Below are 27784 nucleotides of genomic sequence, written 5' to 3'. Positions count from 1 at the left end.
GCAACCCAAAGCGAAAAATGGCCCAAAAAAAGTTATACCTCTTTGGAAGAGTCAGACGGCGCGCTTGAACGCAGAAACTTGCGCTTGAGCGCGCAGAGTTTTGCTTGCTACTGCCTGGCCACTTGCCAGGCGCGCTCGAGTGTGGAAACTTGCGCTCCAGCGCAAAGTTTCTCTTGCTACTGCTTGGTCGTTTGCCAGGCGCACTCGAGCGCAGAAACTTGCGCCCGAGCACAAATTTTTTTTTTCTTCCTTGAACGTTTCCAACTCCATTTTCAACTCTTTTTCATTCAATATTTCCAACAAAGATAAAGGTGCCTAAAGCTTCTAGCCTAAGTCGTACCATGCTCTCACAAATGGGAGAGGTCTTGGTTCAGGACTAGAGATGACAATGGATCGGGTCTAAACCCGACCCCGCATCAAACCTGCCCCGCCCGCCTAATCGGGTCCAGAAGCGGGTCCGGGGCGGGTACCGAGTTTGGTCAAACCCGCCCCGGACTCGCCCCTCCTAGTATATATGTATATATAAATTTAAAATATACATGTATATAAATAAATATAAAATATATATAAAATATTAATAATATATAATTATATTTTTATATTAAATAATTAATATTTTATTCATAATTTGAGTGTATACTATTATTGGATTGAAATAAATTTATTTTATTATGATAGGTTAATATAAAAATATATCATTATAATATTTTTTGGTTAGTAATTATTAATTAATTACAAATTGATCAATTTTAAGTTGTGGAAATATTTTTTTTGTCTTAAATATTATAAAATTTGAAATTACATTTAATTATTTTTGTTAATTTTAAATTTTTTAATTTAATAAATTTAAAATTATTTAATTTTTGGCGGGTCCAACGGGTCTAACCCGAATTGGACCCGCCAGGTTCACAGGGCGGGGCGGGTCCAAAGAAAGGCGGGGCGGGTCTCGAGTTTAGCCAAACCCACCCCGTTGCCATCCCTATTCAAAACCTGACATTTGACAACCCCCACCCCCAATATAAAAAAAGAAAAGAAAAGAAAATATAAAGGTATATTTTATTTCCTTTTTCAAAATGTATATTTCAAATACATAGCAGCAAGATCCATAACATCACATTCTATATCATCTGAACATTTACAAAATCTCTTGTTAAAATGTATGGACAAACATGCGACCAATAATATCTATGAATTCGAAGACAAATTCCCTATGAAATTTTTGTACAACCCCCACCCCACCCCACTTGAATAACTTTTATGTTTGTTTACATCTCAAGAAATGCGGTGGTCTCATTAATTTGAAAAATGAAATGCATTAGAATATATATATATATATATATAGGATAACACAATCTAGGCAAATTTTCAAGTATTATTTTATGTAAAAGTTAAGCAACAAATTTTACACACAATTAATCTAAACCCACCCTTATTTATTTAGTTCCGATTAATTTTTTAATTTGATATATCTACACATCTATACAACATTATAAATTTATAATAACATACGAAAACATTTTTGTCATTTTAATAGTTGTTTAGAAATACCTCTACTATTATTCACTAAATTAAACTAGCATATCACTATCTCATTTTCCCGACTCCTTGACTATGTTTTTTTCTTAATCACATCGTAATAGAGAGAATCAAGTGAATCTAATTTTTTTTTTTTTCAGTTTATTTATATCAAATATATAAAATAAATAATATATATAAATATGTACATAATATTCACACACACAAAATGTGTATTTCCAAGCTTAGCAAAAATGATTGTCGACTGAATGTTGACTTGGTTGTCAATCTGACATCTCCATCAAGCCTTGTAAAAAAGATAGTTCTGGAGGAAATTGAACTTGAAAAGGTCCACCTTTGGTTTTTGCTCTTGTCTCCTTCCCACACACTCACTACTTCTCGGGAATGTAACGCCGTTTTTTTAATCTTCTTTTTTCTGTTATCCCTTTATTTCCATTCACAAAATTCAGCTCTTAGGCTGTAAAGAATCAATCTTTGTTGCAAATTATGATTCTTGGTCGGTTTTAAGCTTGTGGGCACTTCGGAATTTTCGCTACTGTTTTGAATCACTGTGGCCAAGTTCGATAATTATTGAAAGGAAACAGTTTCTTGAACCGAACAGCGTGTGGTTTTTTGTTGTATTTTTTCCCCCACTTTTTCACTTGGTAGTTGCTGGAGTTTGCTGAGGCGTAGGTTTTTGAGGCATTAATTTGTCGTTAAGCAGTTCAAATTTAATTCGGGAGATTCGAGTTCGAATTGCAGTGATTTAATTTCGGTGGCAAATTTGCCAAATGTTGAATTCGGGAAATTGTTTTGTACTCCTTAGTTGTACTTTAACGGCTGTGTTTTACGCTTCGCTTCTCTCTCTTTCTAAGTGAATATATACAGGGTATATTCACCACTCTTTTCGTGCCCTCGCATTCTTCTTCCCAATAGGTATGGAAATGTTTTCCACCTAGATCTCTGAATGTTCTCCCTTTTGAACTTTTTTTGGTGTTAACTTTCTTGCTCTTTTTTTCTAATCGTTGATGCTTTTTTGTTTTTCTTGTTCTCTTTGAATTGTTTGTTGTGTATTAGTGTTTCATGGGTTTTAGTTTCTTTTTGTGAGCAGTCTGTTGAAGAAATTGAATTATAATTAATCGGTGAAAAAAGATGAAGGGGGCAACACTGGTAGCCATTGCTGCTACACTTGGCAACTTTTTGCAGGGTTGGGATAATGCCACCATCGCAGGTAATTGTGCATTCTCTTTTCCTCAATGTATTGAGGTGAATTACTGAATTCATGGTTTTGAAACTCGAAGCTAATATATTGAATGTTTCTGGTTGGGATGAAAGTATCTATCTCGTGATACCACTTGGGCCATCTTCCAGATATTTTCTTAGACACTGTTGTGGAATTTCTGCCAGAATTCTAATTATTAATGTATCTGCTTTGCAGCATCTTCTGAATGTTATTTGTTTCTGATATTTTCAGGGGCTGTTGTTTATATTAAGAAAGAGCTAGAATTGGGAGCTGCGGTAGAAGGTCTTATCGTGGCAATGTCACTCATTGGGGCCACAGTCATCACGACTTGCTCTGGGACGGTATCTGACTGGATTGGCCGACGTCCAATGCTTATTTTGTCATCCTTGTTCTATTTTCTCAGCGGCCTGATAATGCTGTGGTCACCAAACGTATATATTCTTCTTCTGGCAAGGCTCTTAGATGGGTTTGGTATTGGACTTGCTGTTACTCTAGTTCCCCTCTATATATCTGAGACAGCTCCATCCGAGATACGAGGCTTGTTAAATACTCTTCCTCAGTTCACAGGCTCTGGTGGGATGTTTCTGTCTTATTGTATGATTTTCGGAATGTCCTTGACTCCATCACCTAGCTGGCGACTGATGCTTGGAGTTCTTTCTATTCCCTCTCTTTTATATTTTGCGTTGGCCGTATTGTTTTTGCCGGAATCTCCTCGATGGCTAGTAAGTAAAGGAAAAATGCTTGAGGCTAAAACCGTTCTGCAGAAACTGCGTGGCAGAGAGGACGTATCTGGTACATTTGTCTCTAGTTCCACGTGTTACATAAATTTTTTTTTCAGAATCCAATGGTTACCAAATTGTTTGATGTTAGCAATAATTGCCCGCATGTCGTTAATTTAAGATAAACCGTTTCTTGTCGTTAACGGATTACATAACTCTGTGATATAGCTATAAATGCTTACCTAGTCTAGTTTGGCATAGATATCCCATACTATGCTAAACTCATAAGTTCCTTATGGCATATCAGATTAGAAGCAGTGATCTTCACTGTCTACTCGAGGGTAAGCTACCAAACAACATTTTTTTGGTGGTTTGCAGATAGGCTTAATGAATCTCATGTTGATTTTGTAAGGGTTGGAAAATATATGCTGGCAATGGTTTCTGAAAAGCCAAGAATATATATTGCATCATGATCTGCTTATTTGAATAATTTTGCATTTATGAGGACGTAAGGAGAAATTGCATGAAGCAATCTTGTGGTGAGATTTATTTTGTTATGACAAGTAATAAACTTGAAATTGAGTGGACGAGAAGATCCAGATGCAAGAGCGGTGCCAAGCAGTCACTTTACAATTCTCTTGTAATTACTGAACTATAGTTAATAGTTTACGAATTTCATGTCAAAATCATGATGGTTTGTGATAGTTCACAATGCTTGTTGTGATCAATAGATTGGATGCATATGATCTAATGATGAGGTTTTAAGATCTATCTATGAATGTTTACATAATCTGGTGGTTTTTTAGAAGTTGGTACCCTGTCAAACTCACTAGTTCCATCAATGACATCACACTCCAAAGTCTGAGTTTCTTTTTTGTCTTGTTCAACATCACAGTTATTCTTAGTTCGCATTTATCTTAGTTAGTGCCATAATGGCATATGAACATTGTTAAGATATTAAAAAAAAACCTATGTATCTGGCAAGGACTTCGATTTACTTCTGGTTTTTCTTTTTATTGTCTTTTTCGGTTGCTGGGACATAATTGCATGTAATACACAACAAATTAATGACAATCTCTATTGCTTTTGTTCCAGGTGGGGATGGGGGGATGGAGTAGGGTAATTTTACCTTTTCATTTTGTTTTGGTGCATTTCACACTATTGCTGTCCTAAGTCTTGTCATTAGCTATCATGATAAAAATAAAATAAAATTTTATGTCCGTGTCAGAAAATTTTGTAGAGGATGTTGAGATTATTGAATTTCTAAAAAGGTTTGTTAACTCGACCAATTAAAAGTATAGCTGTGTGATGAAATATTACATAAAAATATAATCATTGTTCATGCTTAAATTTCCATAATCATTATGATTGTAGCGCTGTGTTGGATGCTGAAAGGGTATTTGGTTGTCCTTTAGGGCGTGGAGAGGATCCAAGTGGAGAAAGTATACATTTAATATCGTGTGTAACAATGTTTAACGGTATTTTTTTAGTTTATTGCCTTAAAAGAATTACAAGACAAGTGTACTTTGTTTCCCGCCCCAGCTCGATAAGTCAAGATTGGATCTTGTCTTCTTTTAATTAGGTAAATACACGAATCCATTAAAAGCACTTCTGATTCATCCACGTGTGCGGAAAAAAACATGGATAATTATTTAGATACATGAAAAATAAGATTGGAACACCATTTAGAATGTGGAATCCGGAATGATTAGCATTTAATGTTGGTCTCTGTTAACAATATGATTTTGTCCCTTTCATTCCATTTGATAATGTAAGTGATGATTCAAAGACAAGTTGATTTGTCCAGACAAAAATATGTTACTTTTCAGTTTCCATACAACACTTTTGCAATTGATAGGACCATTGTTGGTTACTTGACAACTTTTTTACCTTTATGCCAAACCTAATAAATTCAAATATTTTGCCCAGAATATATAGGATTTAAACTTCCTTGAATGTCAATTGGATCTACATATTTTTGGCACCCGAATTTGTCTCAGAATTGACTAAAAATAGAAAAGCACGCATCAATGATTATCATATCCATCATGCATGTACATGTAACATCTCGGTTTTATTATCTGAAACTAGTGATAATATTATTGAGTTTATTTGTCTTGTGCAATAGGTAATTGGCATCCTGTCTCTAATGTTCGAGGGATTGTTGTAAGCTTGATCCACAAGTCCCAGTGAGACCCACACGTGCAAATGCTTTCTTTCTTAATATTTAAGCAGACAGCTTTGGTCACAAATTTGTTAAATCCATATTTTTTGGGACTTCTACTGGCTGAAATTCTTATAATTGGATTCTTGTCGATATTAGTACTTTTTTCTCATTTCCTACTTCATTTGAATCTCTAATCACCAACTTACCAACCCATTCTTTGACCACACAATATTAGACATCAAAACTTGTAATAAATTTGTGATGTTAACGATAGAATCTTGTATCATTGATGAGATAAGTTCAAACTGGTCACGGTGGAACAATTGTTTCTGTTCTCTTTGAATGGGAACACTTGACATGCATCTTTTGTGCTTTTTATGTGCAAGTTCATAACTCGACTTTAGCTGACGTTACTTTCATATACAGGCGAGATGGCTTTACTAGTTGAAGGTTTGGTAGTTGGTGGTGAAACTTCCATAGAAGAGTATATAATTGGTCCAGCAGATGAACTTGACGAGAATCATGACCCATCAGTTGATAAAGACCGTATCAAATTGTATGGCCCTGAGGAAGGCCTCTCATGGGTTGCCCGTCCAGTCACGGGTCAGAGTCGTCTTAGCCTCGTCTCCCGCCAAGGAAGCATGGTAAATCAAAGCATCCCGCTTATGGATCCTCTTGTGACACTCTTCGGCAGTGTTCATGAGAAACTCCCTGAGACAGGAAGTATGCGAAGCATGCTATTCCCAAATTTTGGTAGCATGTTCAGCACCGCTGAGCCTCACATTAAAAATGACGAGTGGGATGAAGAGAGTTTGCAAAGAGAAGGTGAGGGCTACACATCCGAGGTCGATGGAGATTCGGATGACAATTTGCAGAGCCCTTTGATCTCACGTCAAAATACGAGCATGGAGAAGGACATGGCCAATCCTCAGTCCCATGGCAGTATCTTAAGCATGAGGCGTCATAGTACTCTGAATGCCGGAGAAGCAGTCGGTAGCATGGGCATTGGTGGTGGTTGGCAATTAGCATGGAAATGGTCTGAAAGAGAAGGTGAAGATGGGACAAAAGAAGGCGGGTTTAAACGGATTTATCTACACCAAGAGGGTACCCATGGCCATGGCTCAAGACGTGGCTCTCTCGTTTCAATCCCTGGTGGCGATGGACCTGTAGAGGGTGAGTTTATCCAAGCTGCTGCTCTAGTCAGCCAGCCAGCTCTTTATTCAAAGGAACTTATGGATCAGCGTCCAATTGGACCTGCAATGGTGCACCCATCAGAAGCTGCTTCAAAAGCACCTCGCCTAGCTGCTCTTCTTGAACCAGGTGTTAAACGAGCATTGATGGTCGGGATTGGGATCCAAATACTGCAGCAGGTATTGCTTAACTTCTTTTGGTATAAATATGTGAAAGAAATTCATTGTAGTCCTAGATGATATCGCCACCATGTCCTTAATCTCTCTTTATTTATTTCCTATTAGATTTACTATTCCTTGGAGTGCCGGGCAACATAACTTCAATTTCTATCAACTTATGACATTATGTGCTGCTTTTTTAGATCTCTCAACATTCCTTCATGCGCGTACCTAAGAATATGGTTGAGGGGGATGAGTAATCGTATTTTGGCGTTGAACTTCATGGTTTTGAAAAATTACGCATGAAATTTGATTATTTTTACATGATTTGAACAATTTACTCTCCCATGGGTCTATCCTTAATTCCGTTTAGAATTGTTTGGGTATGCATCTTTCTATTTTTTTTGTACTGGTGTAACCTGTCTCATCAGAAAAATGGTTTGAACTTGCACGTTTTCCATTTATGGGAGAAGCTATTTGCTCATGAGATAAATAGATTATGTCCGAATCAAACAGCCCAATAGTAGAGTGTTACGAGCCTGGGTTTGGGATCGAGTTATGGGACGTTGGACTGTGAAATCTCTTAGTTCGGAATAGAATTCCTGCCGATTTGATTTACGGCCTTGACGACCTATGATTAATTGAATACTTTGGGGCTCAAGAAAAACAAGAGAACCACCCGATCTTGTAAACAAAAACGTTTATATTGATATATTTTCTCAATACCTAATTCTGCTCACCAAGTCCATACATAAAACGAAGACGCAATCCAAAAATAAACTGACAGAAAAATCCTACCAAATTTAAGAGATACGCTGAAATCAAAAACAAGGAAATAATTATTCTTATTAACTAAGGAAATAAAATCTTCTTGCTCTTCAATCTTTAGCCTTGAATTTTCCATGAGTGAAGCGCTGATAAACTTTGGGCTTGTCTGTCCATTCTTGGCCCATATCTTCTTCACGGTTCATGACATTGCCGTCCCCTTGAGATGCCAGTTTGTCCTCGAACTTGAAAGATGGAAATTATGCTGCCAAAACAAAAACAACTTCCCAAGAAGCCTCAGATGGCGCCAGTCCTTGCCAATGAACTAAAAACTCTTGGTTGCCATTGCGTATGCGTGTATCCAAGATGGCCTGCGGTTGTCGGCTTTCCTCTTCGGTTGGAAACTGTGGAAGCACAGGGTCTGCATCATGAGTGCCTTTGAATTTTCTGAGTGTGGAAACATGAAAAACTGGATGGATTTTGGATGACTCTGGAAGTTGAAGTTTGTATGCGACGGACCCAATGCGACTGAGGATCAGAAATGGACCATAATAACGAGGGCCGAGTTTCTGATTTTTGCGCGAAGCTAACGATTTCTGGCGATAGGGCTGTAGCTTAAGCAACACTTTGTCCCCCACGTTGAACTGGAGGTCACGATGAGCAGCATCATAATGTGTTTTCATGGAGTTTTGTGCTTGCAAGAGCCTGTTTCGCAATTCCAGGAGCACTTGATCCCGATTTTGTAACTCTCGATCCACGGAATCAATGCGTGAGAGCCCGGGGCAGTATGACAGTAATCGAGGTGGGGGCCGACCATAGACTGCTTCAAATGGCGTAGTGCGAAGAGAAGAATGAAAACTGGTGTTGTAGCAATACTCTGACCACGACAGCCAACTGACCCATTTTTTTGGATAGTCCCCTGTGAAGCAATGCAAATACATCTCCACAATGCGATTGACAGCCTCTGTTTGACCATCGGATTGCGGGTGATATGCTGAAGTAAAGCATAATTGTGAACCACTTAGCCGGAAAAGTTCCTTCCAAAAAGAGCTTGTAAAGGTAACATCTCGATCAGTAACAATGGTCTCCGGCAGCCCATGCAATTTAAACACGTGATCAAAGAAAACTCGAGCCACATGCACCGCCGTATAAGGGTGCGAGAGTGCTAAAAAATGAGCATATTTAGAGAGGCGATCCACAACCACCAATAGCACATTTTTACCTTGCGACATCGGAAGCCCTTCCACGAAATCCATGGATATATCAGCCCATACATGTGGAATTGGAAGGGGTTGGAGCAACCCTGCAGGTTTTAAAAGTTCCACCTTATTCCGTTGGCAGACGAGGCACGTGGCCACAAACTCTTGGACTTGACGCTTCATTCCCATCCAAAAGAAATCGCAAGAAATGCGATGCAAAGTTTTCTGGAAGCCCTCATGGTAGGCATTGTGTGTATTCGAAATGACAGGTGCAATGGAGGGAGAGGTTTTTGGTAAATACACACGCTGGCGATACCATATAAGAACCATCCTGGAACTCCCAAGGCCCGATAGCCTCGCCTTGCTGGATTTTCTGGATCAATGGTTGAAGCTCTGCTGTTTGACCATGTTCTTCACGGATCTTGCTGAAAATGTCGACATGAGGCATGGAAATAGCCTGTAAACTGCCCCCTTCCTCATCACGCCGAGACAGCGCGTCTGCCACCACGTTGGAGCTGCCCGCTTTGTATTCCACGTGAAAATCAAAACCCAGAAGTTTGCTAATCCAATGCTGTTGTGGGGATGTCGTAATACGCTGCTCCAGTAAAAACTTAAGGCTGTAATGATCGGTGCGAACCACAAAGGTATTTCCCCAAAAATAAGACCTCCAATGGCGCACTGCTTTAGCTAATCCAATTAGCTCTTTTTCATATGCAGGGAGCTTTCTGTGTCGCTGTGGTAAAGGTTGGCTAAAAAAAGCAATGGGGCGGCCATTCTGATGCAAAACCGCGCCAATCCCAATGTCAGACGCGCCACACTCCACCACAAAGTTGGTTGAAAAATCCGGCAAGGAAAGAACAGGTGTTGTTGTCATCATCTTTTTTAATTGATCAAAAGCTCGAGAAGCTTCGTCGCTCCACTTGAATGAGTTTTTCTTTAATAGCTGGGTAAGTGGCGCGGCAATGATGCCATAATCCTTGACAAATTTACGATAATAACCGGTGAGACCCAAAAACCCTCGCAACCCTTTAACCGTGGTTGGAGCTGGCCATTGTTTGACTGCCTTAATCTTGTCCTCGTCGACTTTAACCCCTGTTTGATTGACCACTTGACCGAGATAGGCCACTTCTGTCCGTGCAAAAATACACTAGGAGTGCTTCAAGACAAATCGGTGCAGTCGTAATATCGAAAAAACTGTGCGAACATGACCCAAATGGTCTTCCCACGTTGGGCTGTAGATTAAAATATCATCAAAGAAAACCAAAATAAACTACCGTAAATACTGCCCAAACACCGAATTCATGATTGATTGGAAGGTAGAAGGTGCGTTGGTAAGGCCAAAGGGCATTACTACAAACTCAAAGTGGCCGTGATGAGTGCGAAAGGCCGTCATATGCACACAGCTAGGATCCATAAGAATCTGATGGTATCCGGCTCGCAAATCCAGCTTGGAAAAATATTTTGCACCATGAAGTTCTTCCAACAGCTCGTCGATTACTGGTATCGGGAATTTATCCTTAATGGTTTTCGCATTGAGAGCCCGATAGTCGACACAAAACCGCCAAGTGTCGTCGCTCTTTTTGACCAAGAGTACTGGGGAGGAGAATGGAGAGGTGCTAGGTCGAATGAGCCCCTTCGCAAGCATATCTGCGCATTGTCGCTCAATCTCATCCTTTTGGGCATGAGGATAGCGGTATGGACGCACCACGATGGGATTGGCCCCGTGTTCCAGTATGATTGTGTGATTGGCTTGGTGCGAAGGTGGAAGTCCCGTGGGTTCCGCAAATATATCAGAAAATTCGGCCAAAAGTTGTGCTAACTGTCCGTGTCTGGCGTCGTCATTGGTAAGCAACGTAGATAATTGGAGGCTGGTTGTAGTGCCTCCTTTTTGAAGGCCAGATAATGCAATCGTCGTGGCCCCTTGCACGAATCTCATCGACATATCCTGGAAGTCCCATGTGATCGGACCAAGTGTTTGGAGCCAATTTACTCCCAAAACGGCGCCGAATTCACCGAGTGATAAGATATAAAAATCCACACAGAAGAGATGTCGCTCTAGTTGGATATTTATATGACGGCAAACTCCGAGGCACGGCAATTTCTTTCCACTGGCCACTGTCACCCAAAGGCCCGCTGGTTTCTCTATGGGTAGCTGCAATTTATGAGCCAAGTTGGTGTCCAAGAAGCAATGTGTGCTACCAGAATCGATAAGCACAAAAACCGGAACACCAGTAATAGCCCCCCAAATTTTCATGGTTTGTGCTTGCGAGGACCCGAAAATAGCATGTATGGTCAGTCCCAAATCCTGGAAGTCTTCGGATTCACCTTGTTCTTCATCGGTCACTTCCAACCAAAATAATTTTTTGCATCGATGACCGGGGGCATACATCTCATCACAATTAAAACAGAGCCCACGTGATCGTCGCTCTTCCATCTCCCCTCGATTTAATTTCTTAACAAATGGTGGTGAACTAGGATTAACCCCTGTTTTGCGCGGCTCTTGGGTGCCTTCTTTGCGCTCAAATAATCGAGCAAGGCTCATGGCACTCATTAAGTCCTTTGGATGCTGGATTTCCACCTCTATTGCAATCTGCTCCCTGAGCCCACTGATCAATATTTCGGACTTCTTGTTCGTTGGTGAGTGCACAAGCATGAGCAGCCAACTGTTCGAACCTGCGCTGATATTTTCCTACGGTTCCTGTTTGACGTAACTTGGATAATTCACCCAATTTATTACTGCGGATTGTCGGGCCAAATCTGAGATTACATTGTGTTTTGAAGTCGTCCCATGGTAAGTTCGGCCTATCTCTCTCCAATTTTAGGAACCAAACTTGCGCCTCTTCTTCTAGGTGGAATGATGCTAACTCCACCTTTTCTTCTTCCAGTGTGCGTTGATGTCGAAAAAAATGTTCGCACCTATTAATCCATCCCAACGGGTCTCCTTGACCATTGTATTTAGGGAATTCCAGTTTTGAGTATTTTGGAATATACCTGCGGCTGTCTCCATCGTCGGTGTGCTTCGAGTCCTCACGTCGATGTTGTGAGTCCTTGTAGCTATTCTCCCCGTTCTGCCCAATTGTATTTTCAGAACGCATATTTGTCATACTCAATGACAGTTCCAGTAATTGTGCGGCCATCTCCCGTTGCCTCTGTTCCGTAGCACGTTTATCCTCCTGGTACATGTTCATGAATGCCTCGAATTTCTGCTCCAGCTTGCTCATGTCCCCCATAACAGCTGTCTCTGACGCCAATATGTTACGAGCCTGGGTTTGGGATCGAGTTATGGGACGTTGGACTGTGAAATCTCTTAGTTCGGAATAGAATTCCTGCCGATTTGATTTACGGCCTTGACGACCTATGATTAATTGAATACTTTGGGGCTCAAGAAAAACAAGAGAACCACCCGATTTTGTAAACAAAAACGTTTATATTGATATATTTTCTCAATACCTAAATCTGCTCACCAAGTCCATACATATAACGAAGACGCAATCCAAAAATAAACTGACAGAAAAATCCTACCAAATTTAAGAGATACGCTGAAATCAAAAACAAGGAAATAATTATTCTTATTAACTAAGGAAATAAAATCTTCTTGCTCTTCAATCTTTAGCCTTGAATTTTCCATAAGTGAAGCGCTGATAAACTTTGGGCTTGTCTGTCCATTCTTGGCCCATATCTTCTTCACGGTTCATGACATAGAGTTGTTGATTTTGAAGGACATAGGATTTTGTTCGAATCACGCCAGGTGCTAGAGTGAATCAATGAATAGGTTGGTGTCATTGACTTGTTAGTTGAAATAGGCTTATGTTTTACCATTTCTGAAAGTCGACCATCTTTGAAAGTTTTGATCTCTAAGTGGTGGTTGTCAACAAATTTCTGGTTGCTGCTTGTGGAGTGTGAATATGCAGCGTGTACATGCCTTTCGATTAATATATGTAAATATTTTTTACTCTTTACTTCATTATTTCTTATATTTATCTTTGCAGTTTTCTGGTATCAACGGAGTTTTGTACTACACTCCTCAAATTCTTCAACAGGCAGGCGTTGGAGTTCTACTATCCAACCTTGGCCTTGGCTCCGACTCTGCATCTTTCCTTATCAGTGCCGTCACCAATTTTTTGATGCTCCCTAGTATTGCTATTGCTATGAGGTTCATGGACATAGCTGGTAGAAGGTAAATTTCATTCCTTTTTTGCCTCTTCTCTCGCCATATTTCTCATGTTGTTCCACTTCGCATATGGTTTTTGTTTAAGAAAAGGTTTATATTATGAGTTTATCGTCATTAATCTTGGAATTTGTATGAAAATTTTCTAGGAGTTTGACATCTCAGTTATGGTTTAAGTAGTTAACTAGCAGCCGGTCTCAATTTTCTTATGATGCTTGTGCAATTTGTGACTAGATTTAACCAGAATTGTAGTGAAGTCTTGATAGTGTGATCCAACCCATTGATTCGTGGATCTTGAACTATGATGCCGTCCATATTATTTCCGAATAATTTTCTTTATTGGTAATTCTGTGTCACTTCAAGCTTCCTTTTTCAGATAGTGCTCCAATTACACTTGGCACTCAATTGAACACCTGAACAACATTTGAAACAAGAGTGTAGATTGAAAATTTTGTGTTTCAGTGGTAAAAAGTGATCGTTTATGTGTAAAATATGGGGTGGAGTGTGGACTTTATGACGACCATGTAAAATCCTTTAATGTTCTGGTTGTGACGGTTGAATTCTCCTCTGATGGTTGTTTTGACATCGCTCTGTGCATCTTTCTCCTTGAAATTTTATGTCTTACCATTGATTATGCTCGTTTAGGTACCTTCTACTGAGAACCATTCCAGTTTTGGTAATATCATTGATCGTCCTAGTTATCGGAAACGTAATTGACCTTGGAACTGTGGCTCATGCTGTGATCTCAACAATTTGTGTCGTGCTCTACTTTTGCACCTTTGTTATGGGCTACGGACCGATCCCTAACATTCTCTGCTCGGAAATTTTCCCCACAATGGTTCGCGGAATATGCATTGCTATTTGCGCCCTGGTTTTCTGGATATGTGATGTCATCGTTACCTACTCTCTCCCCGTGATGCTTAGCTCGATCGGTTTATCTGGCGTTTTTGGCATTTATGCTGTTGTTTGCGTGATCTCGTTTATTTTCATATTCTTGAAGGTTCCGGAAACAAAGGGTATGCCGTTGGAAGTTATCACGGAGTTCTTTGCCGTTGGAGCCAAACAGGCTGCGAAACAGGAGCAATGAGAGAATCTTGAAGTCTATTTAAGTTGATACTCTTTGTGTGGTGCTACAGTTGCTTTGTTGCAATGTTGTTTCCTAAGGAATTTCTGCGTATTAGAGACTCTTGTTTCTTTCTTTTTCCTTTTTCTTTTATATATCTTTGCAACGTATAATAATGTGTTAAAGCTTTAGTTCAATCCATTTGTCGAATTACAAGCGATTTAATCATGTTTCAAAGAAATATAAAAATAAAAATTATGTTGCGGATTGTTTCTTGTACTACATGATCTTCAGTTAGATTTGAAAGATTTATGATCGAGATAAATATTACTAGGTAATATTTGTAAAAATTGATATTACTGTTATGAATTACCTCTGTTCTCTGGTATTTATAGCACGTTTGTAGCACAGTTTGTCATCGAATGAGAACTAAAATAAATATCTTTATTTTGATGTTTATGAAGTAACACAAAATATTGTCAATATTCAGTATATCATTTTTTTAGAATACAAATACAATCTTGATCCAAATTATAATTATATAAAGTATATGTCCGCATTACAGATGAGGCTTGAGCGTGGACTCTAAACGTGTTTATCTCGAGCAGAAGAATTACAAAAAAAACTTCTAAATCTATCTAAATAAATTAAAAAAAACTATCCGCAGTCAGGGGGAATCGAACTTGAGACCAAAGAGTCTCAGAGCCTCAACCTTAGCCATTGGACTAAGGGCTCATCGATAAGTTCAGTATCTCATTTACTTTCAGGCAAAAAAAAAAACTCAATTTATCGTTGGTGCTCTAAGAATAACCAACAATTATGATTGTTGATACTTTAGTGTCTATTAAGTATCATGATGTTGATGGCTCTAAAGTAACACAACATTCTTGTAGTGATCCGATTCGAACCACCTGCTAAATAGAATTTAATCATGTAGTTAACTTAAAATAATAAATTTAATGACAGAGATAATTTGTGGAAACAATAAATCATCTCAAATCAAATCCGGCGAAATACAATCGACAACAACAGTAACTCAAATAACTGTTATACAACTATACCGAACTGTATCTTAACAAATAAAGATAAAATCAAAAACTGATAATCTCCACAAGTGATCGTTGGCACCACTCCTAACCCTCCCTTGAGCCACCTGCCTTGTTCAATCTGAGACATGCAATGGGGTGTCCAAAATAACACCAAGGACGTGAGCGACTAACGTTCAGTATGTAAATATGAGTATACAGACTTATATGTGCATGCAAAATGATGTGATTGAGTATACTGATCACTAGATCGATCCTGCTCAGATTAGGCGTCGTGAGTGAGTAATACCATCTGGGTTCAATCCATTGGATTCTCACACTCGTCTAGATCACCTTGGTGTCAGTCTCCGACATCACGACATCTCCCAACACCCGTGTGTCAAACCACATATCAAGAGTGTAGGGTTGTGCGACCATATTAGAAAGGCTATCTCGAAAGAGATACAATTTCAACATGATATATGCACATGCAATGAAACGACTACTACCACAAAAAAAAAAAATTAAGATAATTTAATATTTTATACCTATAACGTGTAAAAAAAAATTATTATATATAAATATGTTTAAACTCAAAATAAATTTTTCATAAAATATTCTACTTAAAAAATTTCCGTAATATTGCATGCTATTAAATATTTTTAAGATAAACATAAATACATGCATAAAATATTCAAACCAAACACCCTTAGGATCCTCCACATAACATCCATTAACTCATAAATAAATATTAAAATTTGTGCGAAAAATGTATTAATATTCAAATCCACTCAAAACATAAACTTGAGCAAAGATCACGGGCTAGCCGGCTGCAGGGAGGCTCATACGTCTTCACCGCCAGTCGGAGCAATATACTCTAGTTCAATTGCTTGCTCACCTGCACCATTTAAGTCTAGTGAGCCTAGAGGCTCAACACGTTCTATCTCATAATAACAACATGCTAAAATTCATGCAACATAAAATACATGCAATGTACATAATATATAGTATTATATACATGCATGTTCTTAATATTTCTATTTTATGATCATAACATAATATATCTTACATGATCATAACATAACATATCATAACATAACATGCTCATCATATATCATATTTATGACATATCATAATTTAAAATCTTTGAAGGTTATATCCATGTGGTGTGACCGTGAAAGTGATTGATCAATCAAAGAACCAATGTACGTGGCGGTGGGATCTCCACCTCTTGGCCCCTTCACCAGGCTGATCCCGGATCCGTAGGCAAACATAATCATAATCATATGAAAAGGCAATCGGGCCCCAATATCCCGACCCACAGTCCCGTGGCATATGAAAAGGTCTCCGGGCCTAGGTATCTCATTTCCAATCCCGTAGATTGTCACACACCCACTTCAACTTCCTTAAAATATTTTCTTATGTCCAACATCATACATATTATTCATCATGCACAATCATAAAAATTTCTTCATGATCATATTTTCATAAAATTTTGCCAGTAAATATATATTTAATTATTTTATATAAAAATAATACTTTTACATATTTAAAATATTCATGCAATAATTAATTATATATTTACGGACTATGCATAATTTTTCATGGATTGGTTCATGCTGCTGACTCCTTATACTTATACCCATTAACTTCTAAACTTGCCCAATAACACATTTTAATCCCATTAAATTAAATTTAAGCCTAAATAAATTATTCAAGCCCAATAAGATATATCGGGCCCAATAACCAAGCCCAAGCCCATTTAACATCTGGTCTTGCCCAATGGGCCCAAACACCCCAAAACTGGCTCAATAAATTTCACGAACTCTAGGTCCATAAAATTTAATGGACTCATTTAAATAATTATTTAAGCCCAAAATAATATCCCAAGTAGCCCATTTAAATTCATTAATTCTACTTAGGCCCAATTTAACACTTAAATTAATAACAAATCCTAAAATAAAAATACCCTAGCTCAACTAACACAATCTGAACCCGGACCCAGCTAACATGACCCGCACTATTTTAGATATGACCCAGACCCAAGATCCAAGCCCAGCCCGCCTAAAACTCATACCACCCGATAGCCCCCTCCCCATGACTTCGGTCGTGAGCACACCTGCTGCGGGACTTTGGCCGCCGCTCTCCGGCAACCAATGGTCGGAAAACCACCACTAACACCTAGCCCACTTCCAGAAGCATCCATAAAGCTAAGACTCAACCCAAACCATGACCCATACAGCTCACACGACGACCTGCAAGCAAGTTATTCTCTCCTCGCACGCAGACTGGAGCAGTGGCCAATCTTTTGTTCGTGCCCCTTGATCCGACCACCAAAAACCGTGAAACCACTTCCAAAACTTATCCAACATCTAGGGGGTTCCAACCCATCCAACCTTACATCAAACCATGGCCCGAGGAAGTAGAACGAGCCTCTCTTCCATGGAACCCTTGCACTGCGCGACTGGTGCATCAGAGATAAAATGCCACAATTCCAGCCTATTCCACCTTAAACCTCTGACCCAGATTGATCCTAAGGACCCTTAGACACCTCTTAGCCATGAGCCAACAGACCTTGAACGATCCAATCAAGAAAAACGTGAGGAAAATCTTGAAGAGGTAAGAAAACAAATCTGCTCAACATAAAAATGCAAATTTCATATCTAAGCCATATCCAAAATGCATGGTTAAATATTTCATGATGAAAACAAAATACTACAACTTAAATGGTGCCCAAGGAGAGAATTCAAATGTGCCTTTATGAAGATTTCAATTGAAATACGATAACGAATGCGTATAATTTTTCCGGGACGAACGAGACTTCACCACCTTGATTTTCTTCAATGAAAGCCGTGTAGTGTGTGTTCAGTGATGGAGAGGAGTTGTTGAATGGTGAAGAAGATTTTTCACGAAGGGGGCATGTAAAGATAATTCCCAAGAACAACATGCGAGAAGGAGAATTCAAGTACTTCAATAATACAAATGTAGAAAACTAAGAACGCAAATACCCAAGAATTTACTTGGTTTGGATATTACTATCCTACATCCAAGGTTCTTGGGTTATCCCCACTATGAATCCACTATATCGACAAAGTAATCGAGTTACAAACACTCTTCCACAATCTTCACAGATTGTACAACCGAGCCTTATAGATGCTATAAACTCAAGAACAGAAGGAAAATAGCACCAGGCTTCGAATTCAGAGATCTCTTGTCTCTAATGCTCTGTTCCAGAAGACTTTCGTGTTTCTTGAACGAAGCAGATTTTCAATAGCTCTTGATTCTCTTTTAACCAACTTAACTGCTGATTCACTTATAAACGATGGTTATAAGCCTTCTTTAAATCCCAGCCGTTAGATGAAGATAGATTAAACACTTTTAATCTCAGCCATTAGTTACTAATTGAGTCAAATTAGTTTTCACAAATCTCCACCTATTTGGCTCAATTTCCTTACATGTCAGTGGTTCTATTAGGAGTGCCCCAATGTAACAGTAATCAGTGTTCATTCCAAAACATTTAGCATGCTCAAAGCTTCTTTGAGCTTGCCCACTGGAATCACTTTTGTCAGCATATCAGCTGGATTAACTTGTGTGTCTATCTTCTTCACATGAATTAGCTCCCTTGAGATAATATCCCTCACAAAGTGTAGCCTCACATCAATATGTTTTGTTCTTTCATGAAACATAGCATTCTTAGATAGGTGAATAGCACTTTGGGAGTCACAGAAAATAGCTGTTGACTTCTGTTCCTGTCCCATTTTAGTTACGAATCCCTTAATCCACAATGCTTCCTTTACTGCTTCAGTGAGTGAAATATACTCGGCTTCGGTTGTCGAAAGAGCTACAACATGTAGATTTGACTTCCAACTAACCACATTTCCTCCAACAGTAAAAACATATCTAGATAATGATCTTCTTTTGTCAAGATCAACGGCATAATTCGAGTCACAATATCCAGCTATATCCGGCCTTGTTGATACCATAGAATACATGATGCTGCCTATTGCATTTGTATAAGGAATATTTATCATTTGTGCAGATTCATTTTCAACCTCTTCATCTTTGACATATCTGAGTTTAAAATGTGCACCAATCGGAGTATTTACCTCCTTTGCATCCTTCATGCCAAATACCTCGACAACATTTTATAAATACCCTGCTTGAGATATTGACAACGTCTTGAGCTTCCTGTTCCTTACAATATCCATCCGTAAGATTCTCTTTGCCTGTCCAAGGTTCTTCATGTCAAATTCAGAGCTGAGAAGAAGCTTTAACTTCTGAATTTCCTTGGAATCTTTACATGCTATAAGCATGTCATCGACATAGATAAGTAGGTAGATGTAGGACTGATTTGCCAGCTTCAAAAAATAGACACAACTATCATATTTTGATCTTTGGAATCCTCTTTGAAGCATAAATTCATCAAATCGGCAATTTCATTGTCTTGGTGATTGCTTAAGGTCATAAATTGATTTTTGTAACAGACACACTTTCCCGGCTTCCCCTTGCTTGATAAAGCCCTCGGGTTGAGTCATTAGAATTTCTTCTTCCAAATTTCCATGTAAAAAAGTTGTCTTGACATCTAATTGTTCCAATTCCATTTCATGGATATCTGTAATGACCAATATGATCCTAAATGAAGTGTGCTTAAAAACTGGGGAGAAGACGTCATGGTAATCAATACCTTCAACTTGGGAAAAACCTTTTGCAACCAATCTAGCCTTATATCTAGCTGCCTCTACTCCAGGAATCCCTGATTTTATCGTAAATACCCATCTGCGTCCAATGACTTTCTTGCCTTGAGCTCTATCAACCAACTTTCAAGTATTGTTCTTATGCAATGACTCAAGTTCTTCTTCCATAACTTTCTTCCATTTCGGCCAGTCCTTACTTTTAAGAGCTTCATTGTAACTCATTGGCTCTTCCAATTCAAATAGGTCAGCCACATTTAGGGCAAAAGCTGTAAATTCAGAGCTTGCATATCTGGTAGGTGGTCTGATTTCCCTTCTCACTCTATCTCTTGCAATAAGGTAGTCATTAAGTTGCTGATCTTCTGAAGTCTCATTATGATTTCCTTCCTCATTTAACACTTCATGAGTTTCAGTGTCAATAACCTTTTGATCAAGACCGGAGTTAACATCATATGAGTTATCAGATTTACTTTGATTTTCTCCACCTTGATTCTGATTTTTGGCAGCTCCAGATTCTGAGAAAATGTCCAAATCCATTTGCTCCACCTGAAACTCAGGATCTTGCTCAGCTTGTTTAGAGCTGGCTGTTGCTAGTTTATTCTTGTTAGTTTTATAAGAATCATTTTCATTAAAGATTACATCCCTACTAATTATACATTTAAGATCATCTAATAACCAAATTTGTAACATTTAACTCCATTAGGATATCCTATAAAAACTCCCTTCAAGGCCCTAGGATTTAATTTGCCTTGATTAACATGAACATATGCAATACATCCATAGATTTTCAAATGATTATAGTCTGGTTTCAGTTTAGACCATTTAAACTCGGGAACCATAAAATCTATAGCGGAGGAAGGTGATCTATTTATAAGGTAGCAAGCTGTTGAGGCTGCTTCAGCCCAAAACTTTCTAGGTAACCCCCTTTACTTAGCATGCATCTAACTTTATTCATAGTTGTTCGATTCATGTGTTCGGCCACCTCATTTTGTTGTGGTGTATAAGTGCATGTCCTATGCCTTGCAATACCAAATTCCTTGCAAAAATTATTGAATTCATGGTTACAGAATTCCAAGCCATTATCAGTTCTCAATCTTTTAATTTTATTTCCTGTTTGATTTTCTATCAAGGTTTTCCATTCAACAAATTTATTAAATGCTTCATCCTTAGTTTTGAGAAAGTAGATCCACACTTTTATTGAGTAATCATCAATTAAGGAATTGAAATATTGAGATTTTGACAGTGAGAGTGGTACCTTTGGTGAACCTCACAAATCAGAGTGTATGTAGTCAAGAGTTGATTTAGTTTTGTGAGTTCCAGTACTGAATTTCAGCCTATGTGCCTTACCAAGTATGCAATTTTCACAGAACTCTAGATTGTTGATCTGCTTTGGATCTAGTAGGCCTTGCTTGCTAAGCTTCTGTAGTCCTTTGAGGCTCATGTGACCGAGCCTCTTGTGCCAAAGCTCAGTTTGATCCTTGCTAGCTATCACTGTATTTGTTTCGGCTGTGATAGAATTTGCTCATAGGACATACAAGCCTTGTTCCAGAATTTCTTTCATTACTACTAAGGATCCTTTAACAACCTTTAGAATTCCATTTTGGGCCTTGTTGCTATAGCCTTTTTGATCCAAAGCGCCTAAGGATATCAAATTCCTTTTGAGATCAGGGATAAATCTTACTTCAGTTATGATCTTTACTGATCCATCCTCCATTTTTAACCTTATAGAGCCAACCCCATGAACCTTGCATGACCGGTTGTTTTCCATCAAGACTTGTCCAGCAGTAACTTCTTTGAAATCAAAGAACCAATCCTTTCTTGGTGACATATGGTAAGTGCAACCTGAATCTAGAATCCACTCCTCCTTTGGATCATCAGAGGAGATTGTTAGAACCTCAACTTCTTCGAAGTCTTCAAGAAAATTTGCTGCTTCGGTAACAGGGGCAGAATCATGTCTAGTATTAGACATTCTTTGAGGATAATCTCTTCTAAAGTGTCCTTCTTTATTACAGAACCAGCAGGTTTTCTTTGGCCGAGACTTTGATCTAGATTGCCTTCTGCCCTTCATACCATAATCTTTCCTTTCCACAAATCTTCCTCTAACATTTAAACCTTCTCCAATAGATTTGTTAAACTTTCCAGTTGCTTTCAGATCCAATTCTTTCAAATAGGCTGCTCCAATGACTTCTTCAAGGGTTAAAGTTTCTCTCCCATACTTGAGAGTGTCCCTTAGTTGATCATAAGCCTTAGGCAAGAAGTTTAGTAAGAAGATAGCTTGATCTTCCTCATCAACTGTAACATCCAATTTCTCCAAATCTGATAGCAGCTTTGTAAACTCATCTACATTTTCATCTATGGAATTATTCTCATCCATTTTGAATCCATAGAACCTTTGTTTCGAGTAGATTCTATTGGGAAGTGTCATGGTCATGTATAGTTGTTCCAGTTTCATCCACATCTCACAGACAGTCTTTTCCTTCACAACTTTTCTGAGGATTTGATCGCCTAAACTCAAGACAACTGTGTTTCTTGATTTCTTGAGGATCTCTTCTTTATTTCTGATTGAATCGGACATCTTAGTTTCACCCTTTAGAGCTTCGTCCAGCCCCAAGTTTCCCAGGTGAGCCATCATATTTTTCCTCCAGAGATTGAAATCATTTTTCCCATCAAACTTCTCCACCTCAAATCTTGACGTTGGCATTTTGTGAGATTGACCCTGGCCAGTAGACATCCTCTCAAGAAACCAATTCAATAACTTCACTCAAGCAGAAAGTCGAACACCTCAGGAGCAGAACAAGATGAATCCCTTGATCAATGAATAACCAAGATTTTGATACCAATTTGTAAAGATAATTCCCAAAACAGCATGCGAGAAGGAGAATTCAAGCACTTCAATAATATAAATGTAGAAAACTAAGAACACAAATACGCAAGAATTTACTTGGTTCGGATATTACTATCCTACATCCAAGGTTCTTGGGTTATCCCCAATATGAATCCAATATATCGACAAAGTAATCGAGTTACAAACACTTTTCCACAATCTTCACAGATTGTACAACCGAGCCTTACAGATGCTATAAACTCAAGAACAGAAGGAAGATAGCACCATGCTTCGAATTCAGAGATCTTTCGTCTCTAATGCTCTGTTCCATAAGACTTTCGTGTTTCTTGAAGGAATCAGATTTTCAATAGCTCTTGATTCTCTCTTAACCAACTTAACTGCTGATTCACTTATAAACGATGGTTATAAGCCTTCTTTAAATCCCAGCCGTTGGATGCAGATAGATTAAACACTTTTAATCTCAGCCATTAGTTATTAATTGAGTCAAATTAGTCTTCACAGGACAATAGCAAATGGGGTCTGAGTGATTGTAGGAACAAATGGAATCTTTAAGAAAGAAAAATATATGGTGAGTGGCCTCCTCGGAATAAATACACCTAACTAACCAATCCAACTGATATCTGTATAATAAAATTTATTATTTTCGTAATATATATTAGTGGATTTTTGAAATTCTAATAAAATCCTTTAAAATGACTCATTTTGGTGAACATCGGTTTTCTATGAATGTATATTTAATAAAATTCTTATTTTTTGGAAATAAAATCTTAAAATAATAATTTATGGCCCATAAAACCTCCATAAAATAATTTTGGTAAAAACTCTTCACATCGTTCGTCCACAGTCCCGATTACACGATCAACAAATCCATAAATTTCATAATTGCGGTTTAATTATTTTTCTAATTATGCATGCAAAATCACGTAGAAAAAATTTCGGGTGTTACATGCAACATATGTATAAAACAATAAAACATGTATCATGGTGTACATAAATGCAACATATGAGCATGTATACTCACTGAATATTTCAGTCAGTACTTACGTACGTCGACTAAATAGGTCGAGTACAACAGGTTAGGGATGCAAACGAGTCAAGCTACGCGTGAGCAGCTCAGTCAAAACTCGACTCGAGCTTGGTTTAACCATGCTCGAGCTCGAGCTCGAGTAGTTTGAACATAAATCGAGTTCGAACTCGAGTATTAAATATGTGTGTTCGAGTAGCTCGCGAGATACTCGAATATATATATATAATATAATATAATATATAATATAATGCATATAATATTATATATTATTTATTTTTCATATTTATATACATATATACGGTAAATATATATATATATATATATATATATATATATATTTTTCGAGCTCGAGCTCGAGCTCGAGTAACTCGAAATATACACGAGTCGAGTTCGAGTATAAAATTAGTTACTCGATCGAGCTCGAGCTCGAGTAGACAAATACAAGTTGAGCTTGAGCTCGAGTAGTATGATACTCGACTTGGCTCGACTCGACTCGTTTGTACCCCTAAGGTTACTATTCAAATGAATTTCATATCACTATAACTGTTCTAAAATTCTTAACAAATCTAATGTTGAATCCTAATAGCTACTAAAAGTTCAGACTTATACATGCATTCGTCGCCATTCCTTTGCTGTCGAAGGCCACAATTCCAACAAAACTCCGTTTTAGCTTCGATAGCCCTCCACTAATGTCCGGCCTCGATAGTGTGGCTAAAAACACTCAAAAATATACATTGGACTAACGGAACACCACAACATGCACCAATTATGAGAAATCCGCAACATATTTATAGACGGAGATCGAGCGATCCGAACTCCTACATACAGTATTGTGTCAACAATGTCTTGACACCTAAGTAAACAGCTGGGTTCAGACGATTCAAACTCATGATCAATAGATCCGATCCCACACGTGTCCGTGCACTTTTGACACCTCATCAATCTGCATGACCTAACATCTCTTAAACGGTTTCGATCCTATTCGATGCTTCCAAACTCACCATTGGTGGATCTGAACTCTTCGAAGGATCCGAACTCAAATCTTTTGATTTCGAATGATCTAATCACTTGATCATTTTCTTAGTTAATGACTCTTTTATCAGTTTAATATTTTAATTGTATTGAATGGTACTTGGTTCACAACAATTATTTTATATCGAGAATTTAAAGAGATTTGTGATAAAAGTATAATATATTAATAATCGAAAACATGGTGTATGACAGATGTTATAAGCTTTTAAAAATAACTTATAAGTTGTTTCAGACCTTATAGGCTCTTTAAATTTGTTTGGCAAATTTTTTTGTCTAACAAAATATAAGCTGTCAAAATAAGTTATTTGATAGCTTATAAACTGTTTTTTTAAATAAAAAAAATAGGGTCACATATATTTTTTTAGAAAATATCTTATTTTGATATTTTATTTCTTCTATTATCCTCATAAATTTTATTAAATTCTCACCATGTCCTCTATCCATTTTTTGTACATAATTTATCAAAAAACTTTCTTAATTAAATTTAAAAATAGTTTTATTTTCTAATATATTTTTAACATTTATGATAAATTTAAAACTATTTTATATATATATATATATATATATATTTACATTATTTTCATAGTATTATAACATTTTTGAAATTTTGATAATAAAAAGATCTTATAATACCAAACACATCAACATCTTTAAGTTGTTTAAAATAAGTTTATCCGAACACTTTAAGATCTGACAGCTCATAATCTCCTAAAATAGCTTATAAGGTCCTAAATCTTATAAGTTTTTTTTAATAAATTTAGCCAAAAACTCTATCTTAAAAATTGATATAAGATCTAAGATCTATATATATTCTTGGAAACTATAGATCCCATGTCAAATTGTATCGATATTTATAAAGAATACTGATTAAAAAATGCAACATTCGTTGATACTCATGAAAAATATTAATATGTAACATCCAAGTAGGGGTGATCATGGAGCGATTTTGCGATTTTTTTAAAAAAAATAATCGCGTTTTACATGTAAAATTATTTTACGATTTTGAGCGGTTTCCCGCAGTTGCGGTCGGTTTTGCGGTTATTTTTGTAAATGATCAAGTAAAATGCAAAATATTAAAAGAGTATATTGTTTACAAATTATTATACCCTTAAAAAAATATTATAGCAAGGGATTTAGGCGGAGTAGTTTCGTGCGGTTCTTGAAAAAAAATCACATCATGTATGCGGTGTGGTTTATTATTATTATTTTTTAATTGCGGTTTTTTTAAAAAAGTATTAGGAAAAACGGTGCGGTGCAATTCGGTTCGAGCAATTCGGACGGTTACTAAAAAAATTTGATCACCTACCTCCAAGATTTAACAATATTCGTGAATCCATATAATTATGCAAATTTTTTAATTAAATATCCAAAAGATTTTACAAATTCTTATTTTTTATAATTCTTATTTGTTATGTTGCTTATCGAATTTGGTATTACTATCAAATTTTATGAAATGAATAAGTAACGATAAACATGAACCCACAAATCGTAAATCGATTCATGCAAAAAAAAAAAAAAATCCAGAATAAATGATAGACAAGTTTGATTAAAATAGAGGATATACATATTAATTTTATGATTATAAATATGTAAATTTTGATTAAAATAGAGGATATACATATCCATTAATTATGATTATAACTATGTTTGCTTAGTTAATTTATTTGTCTACAATCAAATATTAAAATAATTGATTTTCAAAATAAATGCGTAATATATTATTTGCCGCATATATTATTTGTCTACAATCAAGTAGAGAATCTGATATTGAATTTTGTCTTGGAACCAAATTAGTTTATATTTTGAAAGATATTGGTTGTGCAAGAAATAAACTAAACTGAATCTAGATCGAGATTGAAAATATGTTGAAAATATTTTAATTTTTATGATCAATTATTCAATTATATTAATAACGATTATATTTTTACGATGCAAAATTTCTTACAATGTTTCCAACATTGACAATAGAAAAAAAAATCTAAAATAATATTATCGAGAATGTATTGTCATTTTATTTATTCAACCACATGTAATATACAGTGAACACGAAGTTTAGTGTATAATTATCGATATACATTTTTTCTTTTGTGTAAGATCACTTATATTATTTTGCTTCATTAATGTTTAAATTGAATAATGCATACTACTCATCTGAGATGATAAATAACCTCTTTTATAAAGGGGAAATATTTAAAGGAGAAATAAATAAATAAATATCTCAATGTCAAAAAATAATGGAGGGCGGTCGATGCGAAAGAAATCGATGGTCAGCATGATCATATCTTATTTTATTTGCAAATAAATATAAAAGACATTAGAAGCGTGATCGACTAATTAATTTAATAAATCCAATTTGGATGAGATTATTCACGAAGAATAAATCGTATATTAAAAGATGAGATTTCAATTATGTATTTGTTATATGATAAATTTTGGAATAGAAATGATATAATTATCAATAATTATTTTGCTCTCATGTATTTTGTTGTATGCAAAATATGATTATTAGAACTACAATTATTAGTGTCAATTACAAATGATTAATAACAAATGATATGTGATAATATGAGTTAAATCTAGCAAAACTTCTCAAAATATCTGAAGCTGGTTATGATAAAGTATCTCCACTTTTATGGATATGTTGAATTGACGGTAATATATTTAAAAAAAAATCATCGAATGATTTGTTGCTCAAAATATCCTTTTTTGAATTTGAAGATTAAAAGATATTAGATCTTGAAATATATATATCGTCAATTTAGGCATATCATTACTCTCATTATATTGGAGAATTATATCTATGCATGATTGCTTTATTATTCAGCACAAATTTGTAACTACTTATTTTCATTGGAAGATTCGCTTTCTTGGTCACCCAAGTCTACCCATGATTGGGACCTTTAAATAGCATTTTATTATGAAAGGATGAAAATTACTACGTAAATATTGGTATAATAAACCACAAACGATATAAAC

At 36.8% G+C, this 27784-nt stretch overlaps 1 protein-coding gene across 2 annotated transcripts; it reads left to right on the top strand.

The window, feature by feature from the left end:
• Positions 1-1765: 1765 nt before the first annotated feature.
• On the top strand, positions 1766-14455 carry LOC140876499 (monosaccharide-sensing protein 2-like). Of its 2 annotated transcripts, none has more exons than XM_073280480.1 (6): positions 1766-1864; positions 2627-2746; positions 2990-3550; positions 6071-7014; positions 12947-13134; positions 13771-14455. In XM_073280480.1, exons 2-6 carry the CDS (start codon positions 2668-2670, stop codon positions 14210-14212), a joined length of 2214 nt encoding a protein of 737 aa, XP_073136581.1. In that variant the 5' UTR covers positions 1766-1864; positions 2627-2667; the 3' UTR covers positions 14213-14455. The 2 variants fall into 2 exon arrangements, with proteins under 2 accessions (XP_073136581.1, XP_073136580.1); XM_073280479.1 differs by lacking the exon at positions 1766-1864 and adding an exon at positions 1874-2451.
• The last annotated feature ends 13329 nt before the right edge of the window (positions 14456-27784 follow it).

Source organism: Henckelia pumila, chromosome 1 (genome assembly GCF_033568475.1).
Source record: "Henckelia pumila isolate YLH828 chromosome 1, ASM3356847v2, whole genome shotgun sequence".
Lineage (NCBI taxonomy): Eukaryota > Viridiplantae > Streptophyta > Magnoliopsida > Lamiales > Gesneriaceae > Henckelia > Henckelia pumila.
This window is presented reverse-complemented; position numbering and strand designations above follow the sequence as displayed.

Bases quoted from the DNA above. Each gene is read 5' to 3' on its own strand.
- LOC140876499 (XM_073280480.1), top strand. From the start codon at position 2,668: ATGAAGGGGGCAACACTGGTAGCCATTGCTGCTACACTTGGCAACTTT. The intron at 3,551-6,070 runs GTACATTTGTCT...TTTCATATACAG, and splicing joins TGGCAGAGAGGACGTATCTG to GCGAGATGGCTTTACTAGTT. The intron at 13,135-13,770 runs GTAAATTTCATT...ATGCTCGTTTAG, and splicing joins ATGGACATAGCTGGTAGAAG to GTACCTTCTACTGAGAACCA.